The following is a 21,206-nucleotide window of genomic DNA, read 5'->3' as shown; positions in this document are numbered from 1 at the left end:
AGAATGCTTCAGATCAACATGAAAAATGGCTACTTAAGACATTTAGGGTGTGGGATGTTGGTTAAACGTGTCATAATCACAACTAAAACACTACTGAGAGTGATTTTTTAAGTAAAAAAAATGTCTAAAGGGGACTTTAAAGCCTTCGGATTGTCTATTCTCACAACACTTTTGTCTTTTCTATACTTCCCACACCTGTTACTTGCCACAGGTGCATCTGAATGCAAATTACAGGAGCATTACATGCTTAAAAAGCAGCTATTTCTTACAAATGCTTGACACTGTACCAGTGATCTTGCCCAGTCCTTCTTAAGTTCTGTTTTAATTTTTGTAAGGTTTGACTTTTTATTTTTGTTTTTTATGTAGTAAATATCAAAACAAGCTATTTTTGAGAGGAGCATTGCATTTTCTGACAGAATTGCAAGGCTGCCAATATTTTTGTCAAGAGAATATAACATTTAAAAAGGAAATGTCATGGTGAAAGTAAACATTTAGCAGTTTATTGGCCAGCAGCATGCCTCTCCTCTTAAATCTCATGCAAAGAAGTAAGAACATGAGGAACAAATTCAAATAACTTTTATTTTTACAGTGTTGGAGATCATCAATAATGAGAGATCCATACCTTTGGATTCTGCTCTAAAATTTGATTAAAAAAAGGCAAACGTTACAAAAAATGACAAAATAGTTGCAATAGTGCATTTGGATATAAAGAACATTTGTGCAACAGAAACTAAAGATGCAGCAGTAGATTTCACTACTAAATTTCACAAAGATAACACATCTACTGTTCTGTGAGTTTAACACAAAATTAACTGCTGTGTTTAAGTATTACTATTAAGTTATTTAAAATATTTATTACTTTCTGTGTAAGGAACACTGAACCCAATCACCCAAACAAGCAGCATAAACTGTTTCTGATGTAAACGATGACCTCACAGTCTGCAATAACCTTGATGTAAATTGAACTCTAAAGATATTGTGTTCATGCTGCACAAATGCAAGTTATTACCCTGATATATAATACCCCTGTATATCAGGGTTTTATTGATGCCCTGAGGAGGAATACATGGTATAGAAAACAGACTAATGGATGGAATCCACACACTCACAATGATTTTGAAGTGAATAGATACAAATGATAGTTTGTGGAATTATAAAGGAAATGTCATGTAACTTTCCTTTAGTTAGTTTCAGTCTTAAAAGTCATCTTATTTTCTGAATGAAGAGATCTTTCTTTTTATTTTTTTGAAAATATAAAAGTTTATTTATTTATTTATTTTTTACAAAATTACAATCAAGTAGAGTAGTATGCATGTAATCCTCATGCATGCGGGGATCTTTCTCCAGCTCCTGCTCCTACAGGCCAAAAATATGCTTCATGGACTAATATGTGACTCTAAATTTTCACAGTGTTAATGTGAGTGCAAATGTGTGGCCCTGTGACAAACTGGCAGCCTGTCCTTCGTCCAGCATTAGCTAGGATAGGCTCCAGCAACCCTGAAAGGGATTCAGCAGGTAGAGAAAATAAATGGCTGGATTATAGTAAAGTAATGTTACTTATACTGCTGCAGTTGAGAAACTAAAAGCATGTACAACACCAGTAAAATATTTGTTTAAGGCAGGACTCTTCCTCTTTGTGGTTGATAAATGATTTAATATATGAGTTTGTAATTGACTCAGACAGTCTGCTTATTATTAAAACTACATTTATTAAGTAGTCTAGGAGGATATGACTTTCTTTGTTTTTATTATTTGGGTTTTAAAATTTAAAAGTCCACATCAAACTTTATGCAATATAATGTGAAGAAAAAAGCCTTTCAAGAAATAATGACAGAGCCAGGGCCTTCGGTTTGGGTGGAACAAGAATATAGGAGTTTAAAGGCTGCATCTTAAATGATTGTCATATTTTCAAATTTAGTAGCTGTTCTTGCAGTATAGATTAGTGAAAAAAAGGGTTAAAACAGGACGTCAATGCCAGTGCGAATAACGTTTCTTACATAGATGGAACTTTTCTAAAGCATAATTTCATGTTTTTTCTTTGAAAGTAGTCTAATTTTACATTTAAAAGGAGAAATTCTCTCTAAGTTTGGAGCAGGTAATGACTGCTCTGCTAGCAGTCCCTGGAAGTAATTAGGTGTCCTGAACAGTTCGTCACAAACATCCCTTGTCAACCATCCCCCAACCCCATATTTTACTTTCACCAAAAAAAAAAAAAAAGGAAATTGTGTCACAATATGTCTTTATAAAATCTTCCTCTTTCGTTGAATCCTTCTGCAGGGAAAAAAAGCCCATTGAGTCATGCAGTTTGCTCAAAATACACCACAATGGTGTGAATATAAAATGAGGCAGAGGGAGGACAGAGGAGAACAGGAGACACACAAACAAAGCTTTTTTACACAAAGGACCCTCGCTGGGACAGTGCATACAGTATGTCACTATGTGTCAGTGACATTTCCACTGAGGCAGGAGGAAAGGTTAACCTGTCTTGTACACATAATACACATGCGCCACGAATGAACACCCCAGAGTGACACACACACGGCGCATGCAGGGACGCGCAGTGGCCGCCCAGAGCATCAAACACCCCCAATCTGTCACGCACAAACAACCTCAGCTCCACCAACCAGCTGGCAGTCCGAGAGCTCCTTTTTTAAAATTTGCAGGCTGATTGGATATTTTTGGGCGGTAATGAGCAAGAGGGGTTTCTATGACAGCAATTTATCATGTGGGTTCTTGTTGCAGAAGTGCATTATTCTTTGTCACCTTGAAATGATCCTGGCCTGATTCTGATGAGACTTGTCATTTAGACTCAGAGTGAGAATCCATTACTCTGCAGAGATGTTATGATGATTGTGTTACACATCCTAAAAATCCTAATTAAGTTTTGAGACTCATTATTTCAGTCTTATGCGGTTTTCTGTACAAAAAATACATTTATCCTAAGCTTTTGTGTTTCTTCACTTTAATTACAGGACAGAATTCACATCTCCTGCAGAGACCTGAGTTACATGAATAATGTTCACTACATTCTTCTCCATACGTAGGATCTTTCAAACAGAAGAACTTTGGCAAACTTTCTCATCATTTTAAAGAAAACTTTCAGCCGACGTGTTTCCAAATGTTGATGGATTGAGGTCTAATGCTGTCATTGCAATGATCTTCAGCAGGTTGCTGCAGCAGTTGAAAAATCTCTCTGCCCTTTAAGAAATTCAAGACCTACCGGCATGCAGTGTGTGCCTTCTTCAGCTCAACAAATAAAATGTGGCCTTTGAAATTAAAATGCATGTTTGCTATTTATATAAGTTGGGTTATGAATAAGAAAACAGGGACAAAGACTCTTTCAAGAACTTTGAATTCAAAACAGTTTTATCTAAAATGGTAAAAGCAAATAACACTGAGTGGAATTAATCTCATTCATGGTGAGTAGCCTTGTGGCCTTTAGGTGTAATCGACTGCAATTCCTGTTAGATAACATCATAAATTAATGCATTGGAAATATGGTCAACCTCAACTGACCCTTTGTGTTCATGCATTAAAAACAAGTACAATGATGCTTTAGCATGTTATCTGAAGGACAGAAAAACATCAATTTAATATTAAAACACAAACATAAAAGCTTATTTCCATCAATAAAACAGTTATTTGCTAAAAATAATCTTATATGTGACCACCTAAAAATTGGCTAAACATCCCGGAGAAATAAAATGTCATATTTTCTTGCAATTATTCCTTAATGACATGGTTTTTTTGTTTCAGCGATGAACACTCCAACTAAATTAATTTTGAAGCATTTTTTAATGAGGCGGAAAAAATATATTTAAGCACATAAATCAATATAGTTGTAGGAATTACAATGGAAAACGAGGCTATTAAAACTAATATGTCTGCTTTTCAGGCAGTCAAAAAAAAAAACTCTGACTAGAAAAATTAAACCTTTCAATTAATATCTTGGGTAAAAAAAAGAAAATGCTTTTTAAAGTCCACCTCTGATAAAAATCATGCTTTTGAGTTTTTAACATGTATGTGTGGTATTTTTCTTATGAAAAGAGAACAAATGTAAAAAGAAATCTTTTTTTTTTGCATTTCCGAGAATTTCTCCTTTAAATTGCTGTCAATCAAACTGTCGCAGACAGACTCTGTTTGAATTAATGATCTTCTTTACGTCACAAAAGCTCTGCTGCACATGCGCTAAACCCTCATTTGGCCTGGCTAGCGTGTCTAGCTCAGATGTCGGAGAAGAGAAGATGGCATTTTCACATTGAAATGAGCCTCTGTTAGCGTTTTCATGGTCAAATTAGCCGTCACTGGATTTTTTGTGTTTCAAACAATACTTATGGTAGCAGGGCTGAGAACGCTGGAAATTCACTGTGAGACTCCATAGAGCTTCTTGATGTGACCACAGAAATGTGATCGCTAATGCTAACGCTAATTTGACCGCAGTTGTAAAGGATTGGAAATCAATGAAAGAGCATTTTGATGTTAGCTTTCATTATTTTCCCAGGGATTCTGCTTTGAGAAACCAATGGAATGATTTTAATGGTCTCAGCAACGTCAATAAACATTGGATTATTAGCTAAAAGAGTCTTTGGTGAACTGTAAGGAGAAAGAATCAGGCTTTTGTAGTAATTTCGGTCCATGAAGATCTTCACTTCCTCGTCTGTGCTGACATCCGGTTCATAACGATACGGCTGGACATTACCGATATTACTTGACATTTTTACATAGCAGCGGTGGAGATTTACGCTAGCGAGACACAGAGCTACCATAATCAGACAGGGCGGGGATCAGGGGGGGCCTGCTCCAAAAGCCACGCCCCCTCAGAGGAGATTTTGGAAACAGAGGCTTCAGATCAAAATGAAAAATTGCTTTTAAAGACATTTAGATTGTCGGATTTTAATAAAAACTTGGTCATCATAATTTAAACTCTACTCGGAACATTTTTCTTTTTAAACAAAAAATGTTTTCATAGGGGAACTTTAAATGACTTAATTCTAGTACTTTGCAATAGTTGTCTCGAGATGGTGCTTGGATCTGGTTATACTACTCCCAAACTAGCATCTATTCTAACTGCATGATATTTGAAAATGTCAGTTACTCTGCCAAACTAGTCTGAAGACTTGTGGTTCAATAATGTAATAGATTACTTCATGGTTAAACTCATTATATACCTGCAATGTTGAAAGTCCATTGGCAGAAACTCCTAACTTTTAAAGGTCACTCTTGCACGAATTGGTGTTTCAGAGACATTCACCAAAGTGCTGAGGTAGGTTTCATTAAACTTGACAGTTGGTATTATCCCCACACATTTTTTATTCATTTAATGGGTCTTAGAACACTGAAACTACAAGCACTGCTCCATTATTCTTTGACTGTGGTACCAAAAAGGTTTGATAGGACTATAGTCTTACAATTGTACCCAACCATGTAAAGAAATCATTTGAGCTTTTCCTTCAGATTCCCATAAAGCTTAGTTGCATCACATAAATAATACTTTTTCATTTTATGTCAAAATAAAAGAAAATATATATTTTCTTTTGGGGAGTTTTCAGCTCATGTAAAGAAAATAGCATAACTGTGACCTTAAAAGTGGCCTCAATGTCGTTGATACTCATTTGATTGATGGTCCAGAAGCTCCTATGTGACATCTATAAACCCAGTGACCAAGGGTCCAATCAATATTTCAAATAGTGCGATACTTCTACAGAAAAGCAATCAAAAGTGTACTTAGTTTAGCTCTGAATCTGCCTCTGGGCTCTGCAGATGGATACGAGGGCTGGACACAGTGATTCGGAGAAGACGAATAACCAGGAAAGGAAGGGACCAGAGAAGGACAGAAGGACACTCTCAGCCAGTAGATGCATGTGCCTGCAATCTAATTCAGATTTTAAAAGTGATAGCCTCTTTTCAGCCTCTCACACTATAGAAGTGAAATAGACAGCTGAGATAAGACCTTTCAATAGCTGAGTCACACGGAAGGACACTGGACAATCAGTCTCTTTTGTCCGCTGCGCATTCATGCGTATTGCGAAAGTACCTGACGTAAAGCGTGCGTTTTTGTGTGGATCGGAGCGACGTGGAGCTGGAGCTGACACTGCTGGTCATCATCTGTTCCCTCAGGTCATGAATCTTTGCCTCGAAACGGCTGTACTCTACAAAAAGAAAAGAAACACGATTAGTTAGAGCCAGCAAAAAACTCAGTTTGATGTCCTCTCCTCCTTCTCTCCTAAAAAGTCCAGGAGTTGAAGAACAATTTAAGCATATTTTATGAATGTTGTTCTATAACAAAAACATGTCGCTTTACTCTTCATTGTTACAAACAGAATTGTGTTTACTTCAAATGACTTTGCCAATGATAAAGAGGAAGGTTACTCTACACATACACAAAAGCCTAAAGGCAAATTCAAACATAAACTCTTGGACGGGACAAAAAGTCAACAAATATTAACCAACTTACTGTTCCAAAAAACAAATCGTTGTGTTTTATTCACAGTCTATTTATAATCCACACAATGTTACTCATTTCTTGACAACTAATGTGGGCTAAAACCTTTTTAAAAGCTCTGATCTTATAATGTAAGATGATGAATGCAGCAAGCGATATGCTGCCAACGTCTCAGCTTGCCAACCTCTAATGCTTCTCTCTATGAATGTTACTTGGAAGCTTAGTGGCTTTCAGCAGCTCTGACATCTGACAAATCTGAATCTCTGAGTAAATCTGACATGAAGGGAGTCAGGAACAAGGGTCTGATTGTACTTCAGTTTAGACATGCCATGCCGTCTCCAGTCTGCGCTCTGTTCCTTCCTCCAAAGACACGCCAACAACTAGTAAAATCCCAGCAGGTGCAACTTCCTATGCAAGACTTTTTAGACTAGACTGTTTTTAAAATAATTTCCTTTTTTTGCCTTGAATATTTTCAAATGTCTGTTAAAAAGCATCAGAGTAAAGCATATTGCTTGGATTAGCCTCTCTCATTTAAAACTTTATAGTATTACATTTGTTTTAGAATCAAGCAAGATATAATGTACTCTATGTTACAATTCATTTTATATAAAAAAATAACATAAAAAACTATGTTTTATATAAGACCTGTTTGACCTGAATTAGCATTTGTAAAAATCAAGCAGACCTTCAGATTTGAATTTAAATAATATTTATATATATTTTCCCCATAATTCTACTTTTTAAGGCAACCGGAAAATAAAAAGTTAATCTGCAAGAAATTAATCTTTTAAAGCCTTTTTGTGAAAACATTGATTTTCACAGACATTTAGCATCACATAACAAAAATTTTCTTATCAAATAGCTATAGAATTACAAATTTCCCATGATTATACAAAGTCCAAAAATCTAAACATTGATGTCATGTTGATATCTGATGTTCAACTATAATAACTTTTTTAATATCTAAATTATCAGCCACATTTTCAATATGACATGGCATATGAAACAGATCCCACTGTCTAATATTCATATATTGTCTTAGATTATATTTCTAATTATCTAGTGTGTGGCTCCCAATGAAGTTTATGATCCTTTATTGCAATTAAGTACTTTTTTTGGCCTTTCAATAAGATTTAATTTTGTTTTAGCTGATGATATTTCCATTGCACACCATACATTTTTCATCTATTCTGGAGTCAACAGCCACACGAGAGACTCGGCGGTGGTGTCATGCAGCATTACAGCTGCAATTTCCTGAAAAAAGTCATTAAGCTTTTATTGTTTTATGGGAATGACACATTACAACTAAATTAAAGATCCACTAAGTGAAAAAGACATTCAGCAAACAGAAAAGGAAAAAAAAAACTCCCACAAGCTAAAAATAAAGCAATGAATTTCTAAGTAGCACTTAGAGTTTCATTTCCACGAATAATTTTATAATCATCTTCTCTAAATGGTAATGGTTAAATTGCAAAAGGGTAGTTAGTGAACCCATCGACGCAACAGTGCAACTGCTGCTACAGCAAAAACACTCGTGTTTCTAACCCATTCATTCTAGTGGTCATAAAAAATGTCATTGTGCCTCTTTAATTACAAATTTGCATTAATTATAAAAATGCTCCAAGTAAAAATATTGCTTTTAAAATGCTTTAGTTAATATGCAATGATTGATTTAATTACAATGTTTTAATTTCAGCATAAAAGCTTGAATATATGTGAATAACCATCAAGATGTTGCTTCTATATGACTGCAGCCTGTTATATTTTTCCCCCAGAGTAGCTTAGAAACAGCAGATATGTGTAATAAATCTTAACTGAACTCCCCATAAACCTCTGCACAAAGACATGGATGACAACACTGGCAGCAGGAAGCCTGGAAACGCTCTCTAAAAGTCCTCACTGTGCAAAGTGTGTGTGAGTCTGAGGCATCACTGTGGACGACAGAATCTAATTAACCCTGAGTAATTCAATCACACCCAAGGTACACATGGTCATGCACCCACCGACTTCCTCACACACAGGAAATACTCTTTCGCATTCACCAATTCATCCTGTTTCTACCTTTATTTCTCTTACACATACAAAACCATTCTTTAATTTGAAATAGTATATAATGTTACAGACAGTAAACTTAACAGTTATGTCACATTGAGACTTTTACTTCAAACCTTTGAATATTTAGGGGGAAAAATAACTCTTCTGGGAATCATTTGCGGCAACAATCTTTATTTCACAAAACCTCTCATGTTTTTATCAATTACTGAAGTTGAATATTTCAGGTTTTAGACCAACATTGCCTCAGTTTTAAGATTAAACTTGTATTTTCGGGTCAAATATTTAAACTACTTGACAAGAGCTGCAAGTTCTCAGCATTAATCAGTCAAGACATGTCACCTAAGATGAAAGAGAGGAAAGAAATTAAGACAGGAAGTAAAAGGGTAAACAAAGCAGATATACAAAATGCACTTGTAGAAACTGACAGAAAAGTAGGCTAATTTATAAAATCATTTTTGATACAGTAGGTTATTTTTTTTCTAGAAATAACATAACTTAAAGGATAAAAATTGTAAGATTGAGCTGAAACTGATAAAAACCTCAGGAGTCTAAATCAAATCTAGAACCACAATAATAGTTTCCTTTTCATTCAAAGTTTTCTATGTTCATGCCGTCTGTAAACTGCAACCATTCCTCAGTCCAATCCACGCTAAACTTGTAGTCCATAAACCGTCACATTACAAGTATAATGTGAATCACTCCCGCTCAGCTGTACTCACATGCTGCAGGCAGCCTGAACGTCCGAGATGTGATGCAGGCACAGTGGCTTTCAGTTCAATGTCTGAGTCACATTCGGAGAGGGAATTACGAGTCCAGAGATGTGAATGATAGAAGAAGCAAAGAGCTCAAAAATGATTTAGAAAAAAAATAAAAAACTCCATGTAGGGATCAGCCTGAGAGACGAGGAAAGCCGGATAGGAGATGTGTGTGTGTGCCTCCAAAGAAAAAAAAATGTGTACAGGCTTGCAGCAAATGCATTTGGCATTAAAAAAAAAAAAAGAACAGAAATTCAGGAATAAAAAAGGAAACCCACTTGTGTTTGTAAAATCGGTGCAGAGCTGCTCAGCTGATGCTGAAGAAACAACAGATGCTAACTCCCTCTCTACTACTCTTTCCTCTATCTGTCGGTCACTGATGCGCTCTTTTTGCTCCTCCCCCTCTTTGACAGCAGCTTGCTGTAGGGCGGAGACACACACACACACATACTGAGGAACACTCACAAACACACACACACCCACACACCCACACACACAGTGCTTCCTCAGGTCACTCGTGCGGGAAGCCAAGTCAATGCCAGGCACTCCTGCCCTACTTTGGCCTAGGGAATTGTTCCACACACTCTATTGCCTCTGCTAACCCCCTTATTACGGTTGACCAATTCATAATTTACAAATGTAAATAACTAACTTTTAAATTGTATTTATTTATTTCCTACAGAAGTGGCAAAAAGAAAGACATTCATCTTGATGAGGAGAAATTGCATCTGGTGGAGTCGATTTATGGCGTTGTCTCCATCTGCCTCACTTTTCCTCCAAATGAGTCTCATTTTCTTCAGATTACGATCTGTCTGGAAATAAATAGTTCTGTCTCATTGATGCGTCGGTTGAACTAACCATAGAGACGTGAGAACAAGTAAACTATTGTGACTTATTTAGTACTTTTCTTACAATCAGAATGACATTTACCACAGGTGATAAACCACGTTATATACAGATTTGAAGTCTGACAAAATCAGCATCACAACACAGATCCACAAAGTGGAGCCTTATTAGATAAAGATATAATGGAGGTAAGGAGGGATGGAGAGGAGAGGAAGAGGAGGAGACTGGGGAAAAAGAGAAGGGGGAGGGGTGATGACAGAGACAAATGGCTGTGGGGCTCGTAGCCCCGGCTTCCTCCATTACCTCTCCTCTCCCCTTTTCTCCTCCCCGGTTCTCCTCTCCTCTCCCGGGGAGCATTGTTACTAGAATGAGCAATGGAGCATTTCTGCACTGTATGCAGCTTCAGCATTAATAGTGCTATCCTAAAGACACTGGAGATGGGCGGCTCACACCTTTACAGTTGTGTGCATTGCACCAACATCTCCTTTCAGATCATCGGTGTTCTTTGTTCTGCTTCCTGTTTACACAGATTGTGCTTGTGACAACCAAAGCTTGAAAAGTTGATAGTCAACAGCCATTTTTTAATAGTTCAACTGTTAGTATAGCAGCAGAGGATGGCAGAAATGCAAAAACATGTCCCTAGTATCATAAATGTTTTGTGTACCTTAACTTTGAAGCTCTTCTATTTTCAACTAATCTAATTATAATTGAACTTTATTTTTGTTCTTGAAGATACTTCATCCTCAACATCATCATAATGGAGCCCCTGCACATCATAACGATTATAATTTACCATACGATTTTTCATCTTACAGATGCTTCGAGAGAAAAACAGAGTCATTACTGTTTCTGTTGGATTTCCTCCTCACTAATGTGGTCTATCATTAACACAGACATTTAAAAATACTGTAACAGGCATTTGAGAGAGAATTTGAAGCCATTTAGGAGATTGAATCTTACTGAGTCGTGATGATGAACCATACATGTTCAAAAACAGAAGCATTTAGGCTCCAACCAGGTCAAGCATATAGACTGTCTATGAAGCCATGGTGTTGTAAGTCATGCAAAAAGAGGTCTGGCATTGTCCTGCTCAAATAACCTCAGGCTTCCCTCACTGCCTTTATATTTTACATTCAATATTGTCTGCCTCCTCATCATTTATTTTGAACAAAAATTAAATTTTTAATATCAACTTACACCCTAACAACCTTAAAATATTGTATTATTATTCTACAAGTTAAGTTCTGCACCTTCTACCATTTAATAAATGCTTATAGGAAGATAAACATGGAAAAGACATAAAAATACAAAAAGTTAATTATTTTAAAAAGCCTCAGCATTTAAAGTGGTCATTACCTTCCAAATATTAAAATAAATGACAACAAGTGTGTTTTGTTTAATGTCGCCAATACACTTTCAATTGAAATGTAAATACTTTCTGTTGTAATTGCAAACACGCCCACATGAAATACAAATTCGCTTGAGGCAGGATGCTATATGGACTAAAAATAGCATAGCTGGTAAAAGCTCATCAATAATTAAACAGTACAGTACAGTAATCTATACGGCTATTGATTAACTGATCAGGTTGCAGGTGATAGAAGACATAGGAAGGAGAAAAACAAAAGAAAAACGATAAGGAGAGCTAAAATGAATTAGTTGCATTGAAAATTCTTAGTCAAAGTAGTAAATCGTAGCAGCGGCTCTATGCAAAGCGATGCCTGAAAATCCCCCAGATCATACTAAGGCGGTGAGTCAGCGAAAAGAGACGGACATGTGGAGAGCAAACGAGATGAAAGACTGGAAACACACTGAGTTGGAGAAAAAGAACAGAGCAGGAAATGAAAAAAAAGACACTTTAAAAGGATGAATTTACCAAACTATATCACAACAACTGCACAAGAGTCAAATCCCAGTATTAGAACTTCTAATAATATAGTTTATAACCGGCATAGACACACACACTTGCACAAATCTGCAAAACTTGAACAAAACTACACACACAAAGTTTAATAAGCAGGCTAACAGAAGTCAAGATAATCCTCTCTGCTTTACCTCAGCGTTAGTGACAGACAGCGCTGGTGCATGTCTGTGTGTGTTTCTGTGTTTCTGCGACAGGGGTGTGTAATCCCAGTGACTAATACTGTTGTGGAGCAGGGAGCGTTACGCACCCACATCAAGCAACTTAGTGTCAAAAAGTGGACAATGTCACGGTTGAAGTTCACAACTGCCAACTTCACTTTTTATGAATGAATTTGCAAACGTTCTCAAACAGCCGGAGACTTGTGATCTGGGAACTTGACCTTAAATGTTGCGTTACATGAAACTGATTCATTTAGTCACAGTTTTGGTCATTCAACATTATTCTTCAATACAAGCCTGTTAGAGTGCAATTACTTATGACTACAGCATTAGAAACACTATTATATGCAGTAGTACTGATAATTTTTAACAGTTTTAGAATGAAAAGCTTTTACTCAGAATTTATGTGACTAAAATCTATTTTTTAATTCAAATAGATCATTTTTTTATGTGTAAAACTAAAGTTGCATAAAGTCTGCAGAACCTCCAGAAGGAACTCCAAAAGAGCGGCTGAAGAGATTTAATCAAGGAAAGCATGGTAGTTAACTAAAGAAGTAACTTGTGCCTTGTTTCCTGTGAGAGCAGTACTCACTCAGTTTGATTTAAAAGAAGAAATTAAGAAAAAAGAAATATCTATCAGTCTATGGCAGAAAGAATCTTTTAAAATGATTTAAAATGGAATAGAACTGGATGCTCTAGTCAAAGATGAAATACTGAAAAGTTGAATACTAAGACCTTGAGCCTCAGTGATTGTCATCTAAGATGCACAGAACTTTGCAGAATAAGGAAAATAGGACTTTTTAGAATCAGTTTTTAAAAGAAAAACTTAGAATCAGAATTGAGGTTGGAGAGCTCAGGTTTGCATAGCTTTAATGCAGATGCATAAACAGCAATTAAGCAAATTGAATATTTTATGCCTAAAAAAATGCTATCAGGCAAGTTTTTACTGAGATGAGCATAAATCAAATTCACTTATAGTGAAGAATAAAAAAAGCTATACTGGGTTTTGAAAAAAAAAGTAGTGTCAGATAAGTAACACAGCAGCTCTAAGTGAAGTGCATATTAGTCACTAAATTTTGTGCTTATTAATTAAAAGACAGACAGTAAAATGGACTTAGTGCATAATGATGTACTGCATTTCCTGGTCGGCTAGGATCTAAATATGAGTTTTTTCTTGCCTACATATTATAAAAACAACAAGGCGGAGCAATCACTAGCAGATTGTGAGCAGTTACAGGTGAATGAACCGTGGTGTGAACTCAGGGGACTTCACTGACGCACTGTGGCGTCACAGATGTGACACTCTGCTTTGCAGATACTGACAGGACTGAAAAGCTGCTGTTGGCTTTGCTGCACAGCCTGACAATCTGACATTTATTTTATGCAGACCATAAATCCTTCCTCAAAAAAAAAAAAAAAAACAGCTTACTGCACGGCTGTACTTCCATCTCTAAACTGTCCTGTCAAACTGCAATTTTCATAATGAAGGCAACATGTTTTCACTTGGTGCAGTCCAGTGACTTGTCATTAATGTTAATTATATCTAAAGACAAAATAATATCTTAAATTAGAAAAAAATGATATTATGATACAGATTTTTTTTCAATTATTAAAAACTTAAGATAACCTTTTAACGTTTAAAAAACATTTACATTTTAAATAATTAATTAATTTAAATAATTTTATATAATCTTCTAATCTGCCTGTAATGCTCACAATGAATTGGAGGTTTGCTTAAAATTGCCTGCATTTTGTCATGGGATATCTGCAGTGGTAATGCAGCATGAAGACTTTTTACACACAATCACGCTCCATCTGCTGTACTTTAAATAAACACAGATCTATATCTGCTGCATCATCTGAAAACCAACATGCCTCATTCTTTCCTCGGCGCTGTGCTTGGCTACGGTGAGTGGCACTCTTAATATAGCTAACAGAAGGAGACCTGCACACACAGACACTTTTCCTCTCCTGCTGGAGGTTGTTATGAGTTCCTCCGTCTTTGGCAGTGAGGATGTGTGTTATTTACAAAGAGAGCAGCGTGCTATCGCCACGGGATCAGGATTAGCATGAACCTCAGATGGACAAACGCAATACACATTTATGCTGACAGCGGCTCAGCATGGACAGAAGGTCTGAGACAAAGTTCATTCAACAGTCACTAACAAAGTCTACAGGAGAGTCACGACACAGACAAACAACTCTCTTGACTAATGTGTTTAGGAGCACCTCAAACAAACAAACAAACAAAATCAGAAAAATGACAGAATGACAAGCAGCTCTAAAGAAGAAATAAACAAACCAAACCAAATTTTGCTTAGTCAATAAATGAGGAACTTGATCAATTAGAATGTGCAGCAAAATAACATAAAAAAGCTTGTCTATGCTAGTGCAGAAAAAAAGAACAACCTTTGGGGATTTATGCTTCTAAGAGAACATTTGGGACATGGAGGAGCTGTCTGTGGTGCTGATGCTGCATACAACTACAGACATTACACAATGGAAAACTAGATTAGGCTGAGGGCCCACTGGAAATTCATTCACAAGTTTAACTTTGCATTTAATATCAATACTACCGCTTTGTGCTTGTCTCTATATAATGTCAGTACTCCCTCAAGTTAGAAACCCAGACAGGCTTTGAAAAGCTGTAGCAGAAAAGTTCTGAACATTTTGATAAGTTCTGGCACAAAGTTAATCTGTATCACGCAGCTTTGCCAAGCATTTCTCCTGTATTTTGGTAGGAGTATTTTGGGATTACACAACCCTTGGAGAGTCTCTGGTCTTCTAGAGATTCTCAGAACAGTCACATCGAAGAACCATTTGCTCCAATTACGACACGAAAGTACAGAATCGTTTCTGTTCAGTAATTAGGTGTGTCATACATGTGCACATACCAACCTCTGGAGGGCGCTCTGTGTCTGAATAACACAAGAATTTGTTTCCTATAAAACTAAAAAAAATGAAAAAACTGTTCTAAAAGATACACTTTTGATGTGGATCAGGATTCCGCTGCAAAACCTATTCAACCTTTTGGACCCCCTTCCACATCAGCGTTGAATTAGCTGAATAAATAAGCTCTTGTGTTCTAGTTTCCTTGGTTACTGCCTGCTCTACCAGTAGAGTATTTAGCATGGAGAACCTTTGACATATCACAGTGGATCTATAAGAATGAGGATTTTTCTCACTTCTGCATCCTAAATTGAGTCTAAAGACTAAGATTTAGTCAGTGAGCTGTGGTCAGTTTGTAGTTTGGCCCTTCAAAAGTTTAAGAGTCACACACAACCAGAGAAAAATATAAGCCTGCTTGATGCTCTGGAGCTTGTCATTGCATTTTGTTTCTAAAATCTTTCCCTTCCACCTGAACTCAATTTGTAGCTTCTAATATTTCTCTATATCTATAGGATATTGAACAGAGAAGCCAAACCTACATTCTGAACATTATATGGATTAATGTTTCCTAAAAGCAGGGATGCTGCCATCTATCCTGGTTATCTATCATGGCAGTCTCTAAACAGCTTCTTGGTCCATCCAAGAAAGCATCAATGCGTAATCAAACTACTATCATCAAACCCACTAATATGCACATTCACCATAATACCTGGAGATGCAAAGGTACAAGAAAAATGAAAAGAATCAAACACGAAAAGGTCCTGATTCAGAGTCAAACCAGATATTTTTGTTTGTAAAGAAGTAGTTGTGAGCACCACCCTACTATGCAGTACAACATTTGGTCAAGTACTAGGTTGCAAAAAAATATTCAGCAAAAATTAGACTTTTTTTTTAAATTTCCTTATGCATCACTGCAGAACTCACCCTCGGGTCTGTATTGTGCTGCTATGGTAACAGTCTGGCCTGCATTCTTCAGAGCTGCAGCTGCCTGCTCGTGTGTTGCAGTGGACAAGTCGACTCCGTTTACCTGCGCAGACAAAATACAAACAATTTGGGGTTCAGAGTGAGCCATAAACATTGAGACTTTTTTCAAATGTAAACCTTTGCCAGTCATTATTACACATATTTTGCATGTTTAATTGTGTTTTTAGGTTTCTTGTGTTAATCATGGAGTCATGTTTCTGTTTCTAGCTTAATGAGATGTTTCACTTTCGATGGTTTCTGTTTCTCCCAGTAGGATCCTCCTCTCACCTTTCCTTTGAAGTCAGGGGTTTTGCTGGGTTATGTTTCAATTTGGTAAGGAACATTTTTCAATCATCCTCACTGTGTATGCAAAGGAATGCTAACACTGAATGTAGAAAGCCTCTTTTAGAATTCCAGTAGGCGTTGTAAATAAATGCAAGCTTGCAGGTTTAAAACGCTTCAGCAGAAGTTTTGTTATCATTAATGTGAAAAAGCCCCTGAGTAAAATAACTGACAGCATGACTCCTTTGATAGCTCCACAGTAATTAAAATAAAATTTCGCTTATGAATAACCATAATGGTGACAATAACTGTCCTGCTTTCTCACTGAGCATGTTGGAAGGTTCGTACCGACAAGATGCGGTCTCCCTTTCTGAGCTCTCCGCAGAGATCAGCTGGGCCTCCTGCAAGAATGAAGGAGATGAAGATCCCTTCTCCATCCTCTCCTCCGACAATATTAAACCCAAGACCCGTGGAACCTCGCTGAAGAACCACCCGCCTGGGTTCCCTAAAGGAGCACAAATATGACATGCTTTAGGATGAAACATTTAAAAAAAAATGTGCAGAGGGAATTATCATGATGACTCATTCACAAAATGTCAACTATTAGGATGTAAAACACTGAAATACTATTAGGAGGAGCACAGACAAGCTTTTATGAACCATAGAAATCTATCAAATTTGTGGAGGAAAAGTGTTTCTAAGAAAATAAGAGATGATTGTTTATTGGTTTGGCCAGCAGATGTCAGCACTGCACTTTCTTAATTTTATAGGAACACCACAGTTTAAAAAATAAACATGGATTTCTTTAACATATATCTTTCCAGGATAATGTGTCATTATCTACTCTCTTGAGATTGATCACATTGCAACACATTTAAACATAATAATAAGCATACATGTAATTTGACCAAACTAAATGTGGTTCTTCATAACATCAACCACTAAAATTCACAAAAACATTTGACTAATGGGATGATTTGGGAAAAGACTACACTTAATTCCAGCAACTTTTGATAAATATTGATCAAAACAGAGACACATTTTTACTCAATGGTGATTTCATTCAAGTCTCCATGAATAATCAGAGAATAAAAGAAGAAAAAAGCTGCATTAAAAAAAAAGAAGGGCACACATTAAAATTACCATCCTGCGGTCTGCCTGAAGCTTATCAGATTTATTATAATCAAGGAACACCGATTGGTCCGAAGGTCTATGACGAAAAGAGTCATATTCTGGTAACCACGGTGATGCCAGTTGAGTGACGAGGACTGATAGGCTGTAATCTCTCCATTAAAGTGGATTAAAGATAGTAGAGCAGCGCTGACAGAGTATTTGCTTATGTTTGTGCATGTGTGTGTGCATGTGTATGTATGTGACCTGAGCTTACATGGCAGACAAAACTCTCAAAGCCATCTGCTTTTCTTTACTGTCACTGTCAAACAATCGCAGCTGCACAGCGGGTCAACTGGTGCACGGGTACTTCAACCACTGGTCCTTACGTGCCCCCATCCATTCACTTTTTTTAAACCTGCTCGATTCCTTTCAGGGCCATGGGGCTGCTGGAGCCTATCCCAACTTCTCTTAGACTAATACACCCTGGACAGGTCGCCAGTCTGTTGCCCTCAAAATGAGTTAAACTGGTAGATAGGTACTTGGTTTTATTGTGTGCTTTCAAACTGATTCTCTTTGACTGGAATACAATCTGTGTTAATGACAACAATAAAAAAAATCATCATAATTGATGTACTTGACATGTTTTGAACCATTGGTGGCCCTGTGCTGCTTCCTGCCATTAGGAGGTGTGATAAGCTGCTGTCCCCTGTGACCCAGAAGGAAGCTGGTATAAAAAGTGGATAATCCGTCTTATCAAAATAACCGTTCCAAGATTTCTTTTTTCAAAAGTCCTCGTAGATCTAAAGCCATCTTTGGGATCTACTTTCTCTGCAAAGAAACATGAAATCCGGTTAGCTAAAGTGCGTTTAAGCTCTCACCTCGTAAAATCCTCATCTGTGGTCAAGCTCCTGGGCAGAGGTGAGTATCGGGGAGTGGTCAGAGCAGCAGGGCTTACAGACTGGCTGCCGCTCATGTATGGGCTTATGTGGTTGTCCTGATGAGGGGAATACGCTACAGAAACACAGAACAAAACATATTTAGTGTTGACGTATCACCAGTTTATATCTGTGTATTCAATTCAAAGATCCGACGTGGTTAAAGTTAAAAAGAACATAATAAATATAACATTTTAAAATATTTTGTAATAACTTTCCTTGAGCATGATAGAAGCAAGTCTGAAAGGCTTTATAGTGTTCACTCACAGTTTGTGACATCAGGAGGAGGGAAGTGGTCATTGATGAAAACCGATGAGGGCTTTGCAACTCGGAGGTACACAACATCTGGAGTGGACTTCAGAGCAGCGACCGCATCCTCATGAGTCACCTCCTCCAAACACGCACTATTTACCTGGAAGATGATTTAACAGAAAATAAAAATTAGATCAGATAATAGAATCAAAATAAAATAAATAAAATGTAAAGACAAGGAAACAGTCACAATGAATGTGTTTTCATTAAGTGTCAAATTTTTTAGTACTAATCACTTTTGTTACATTTTTACAGAATTAAAAGTATTCTTTTGTTTGCTGAAAGCCCATCTGATGACTTGAGGATTATAAATTTAAGAAAAGAAAGACATCATTAAAGGAATTTCTTACAGAAACAAGTTTGTCCCCTATTTGTAGCCGTCCATCTTTGTGTGCAGCCCCTCCCTCTATAATTTTGGTCACATAGATGCCGTTGTCCCCTGGAACATGTTGGTTTCCAACGCCGCCTGCTATACTGAATCCTAAACCTGAAAAGACAGAAGACCCCATTTTATCAAGTTATTTCTCGGCTAAAAGAATGACACACCTCACAGGTTTATAACTATCAGAAGAAAATAAAGTTTATTTTATTGTAAGTATTTCTACCACCAAACTGCTTTTTATGGTTTACAACTAATTTTCTAGCTAAAACATGTCTAGAATTTAGCTTAAATGGGCTACAAATTATTCCAAATGTTTCCAAATGTTAAAACATACTATTCTTTAACCAAAAAGCTTCACGTGGCACTACCCCACCTTTGGGCCCTTTGACCAGTTTGATGTCCATGATTCTTTCGGCGAGGCTCCTCCTGCGTCGGACGCACAGTCGGACCAGACCTCCCGCATCCTTCAGAGCTTCCACAGCCCCACTGTGAGTCACATCTCTGACATCTGTGTCATTCACGCGAACGATACAGTCATTCACCCTGCACAGCAACAACACAGGAAACAAACACGTTTTTTATCATTTAACATGGTAGAGAAAATACATCAATATACATTATTAGTGAAGAACACAAACAGAAATATAAGGAACATTATGTAAGAACAACATTTGTAAAAAGAAGCAAAAACTAGTCCAATGTAGAGAGGTATCCTGCTAAGAAGCTAATCCAATGAGGGAAACATATAGATTCTTAAATGTTATTAAACAGAAAAACAAAACAGCTATTTTAAAGACAAATGTTGGACTTTTAAGAACAACTGAATAAACAAAAAGAAATACAAGTCAAGTATCAAAACACAATAAACATAAATAATGGCAATTCTCTTACCTGAGTCTTCCATTTTGAGCTGCAGCTCCTCCTGGAATAATTTTGGTGATGAAGATTGAAGGGTCATCTCCAATGTGGGGGTTATCAGTCCCACCAGCAATGCTGAATCCCAATCCTGAGTTACCCTTTATCATATAAAAAAAAAGACATGTGTTTATGTTAAACTGTAACACATCAGTTTTAACAATCCTAAGCTGATATATATATATTTCAAACTAATTCCTAAAGATTTCCTTTTGGTGTTTGTTTAAAAAATGCTTAGAAATTGAGAACAGTGCACTGCAGTTCTGCTGGAAGACACAATGCTAGCTGCTCAGCGGTCTGATCATTATCTGAAGCTCCAAGCAAAGATGTGGACAGCAGAAAGGTCAGGAAAAGCTCTCCCTCTCTGTAGTGCAGAAAGAAAATAAGATTCTTCCTGAAAATAAGAAAAAATATAGTGATTTGACTGGACCTTAAGCCTTTATAGTGGATGATCTGTTTTTGGCCAATCCATAAACCATCAACTAACATTTAATCCACTGGTTGCAGAGCCTTCCATAACAGTTGGATGTATTTTCAGGATTGTATTTCTCTGAAGAGCTTCCAAAATAACTTGGAGCACATTGTTCATACGGTACACGTTCAATGAAGTCATTCAAATAAACAATGAAAGGATTAAACTGATAGTGGAATAAAAGCATTTGATGCAAGGTGCCTGAAACTATTATTTTTTTTCACAGTGCATGGATTTCTCTTTTTTATTTATATCACTGTATTTCAAAAACGCCTGATGTGCACATATTTTTAGAACAAACTGAGTCCAATTGAGTGTTTTTTACCTACTTCTTTGATGGAGTCTACTTGGATGAATGAGAATCCACAGAGACATATTTTTAGCACAAGTTAAGAGAGTAGCTGCTGTTTCATACGCTGTGATTTTTAATGTCAAACTTGATCTTTGAAGATGAATGAGCATAGCAGGGCACAGAAGGTGCTGCAGCAGCGAGAAATTTATTTTTTCAGGAAAATAAATGGAAGTCTATTCATAGTGCATGCATTTACAATGTATGTATTAATAAATATGGCTGTAAACACACGTTAGTAGGATTTCTGATAGTAAATAATTACAGATACAGTTAGGTGGGTTATGTAAGATGTACTTAATCACAAAGAAGGAATTTTCTCACAGATTAAAACTTCCTGCTGCCAAATTTTAACACATCATTTATGTCCAACTGTACACCAACAAACTAAAAATGTCTTCCAATCTAAGTTAT

The 21,206-nt window shown here is 36.7% G+C and overlaps 1 protein-coding gene across 8 annotated transcripts in view; it reads right to left on the bottom strand.

Annotated features, from left to right (window-relative positions):
- The window catches only part of LOC112150267 (discs large homolog 1-like protein), a 101,032-nt gene that overhangs the window by 14,541 nt on the left and 65,285 nt on the right, over positions 1-21,206 (bottom strand). For all 8 annotated transcript variants that reach the window (XM_024278415.2, XM_024278416.2, XM_036211575.1 and 5 more), the window contains 8 exons: positions 19,948-20,072; positions 19,430-19,599; positions 19,025-19,161; positions 18,630-18,774; positions 18,306-18,438; positions 16,663-16,819; positions 15,994-16,096; positions 6,035-6,149 (listed from right to left, as the gene is read on the bottom strand). In XM_024278415.2, coding sequence (XP_024134183.1) covers positions 6,035-6,149; positions 15,994-16,096; positions 16,663-16,819; positions 18,306-18,438; positions 18,630-18,774; positions 19,025-19,161; positions 19,430-19,599; positions 19,948-20,072 — 1,085 coding nt within the window. The remainder of the gene's footprint in view (positions 1-6,034; positions 6,150-15,993; positions 16,097-16,662; positions 16,820-18,305; positions 18,439-18,629; positions 18,775-19,024; positions 19,162-19,429; positions 19,600-19,947; positions 20,073-21,206) is intronic.

Source organism: Oryzias melastigma, linkage group LG4, assembly GCF_002922805.2.
Source record: "Oryzias melastigma strain HK-1 linkage group LG4, ASM292280v2, whole genome shotgun sequence".
NCBI lineage: Eukaryota > Metazoa > Chordata > Actinopteri > Beloniformes > Adrianichthyidae > Oryzias > Oryzias melastigma.
This window is presented reverse-complemented; position numbering and strand designations above follow the sequence as displayed.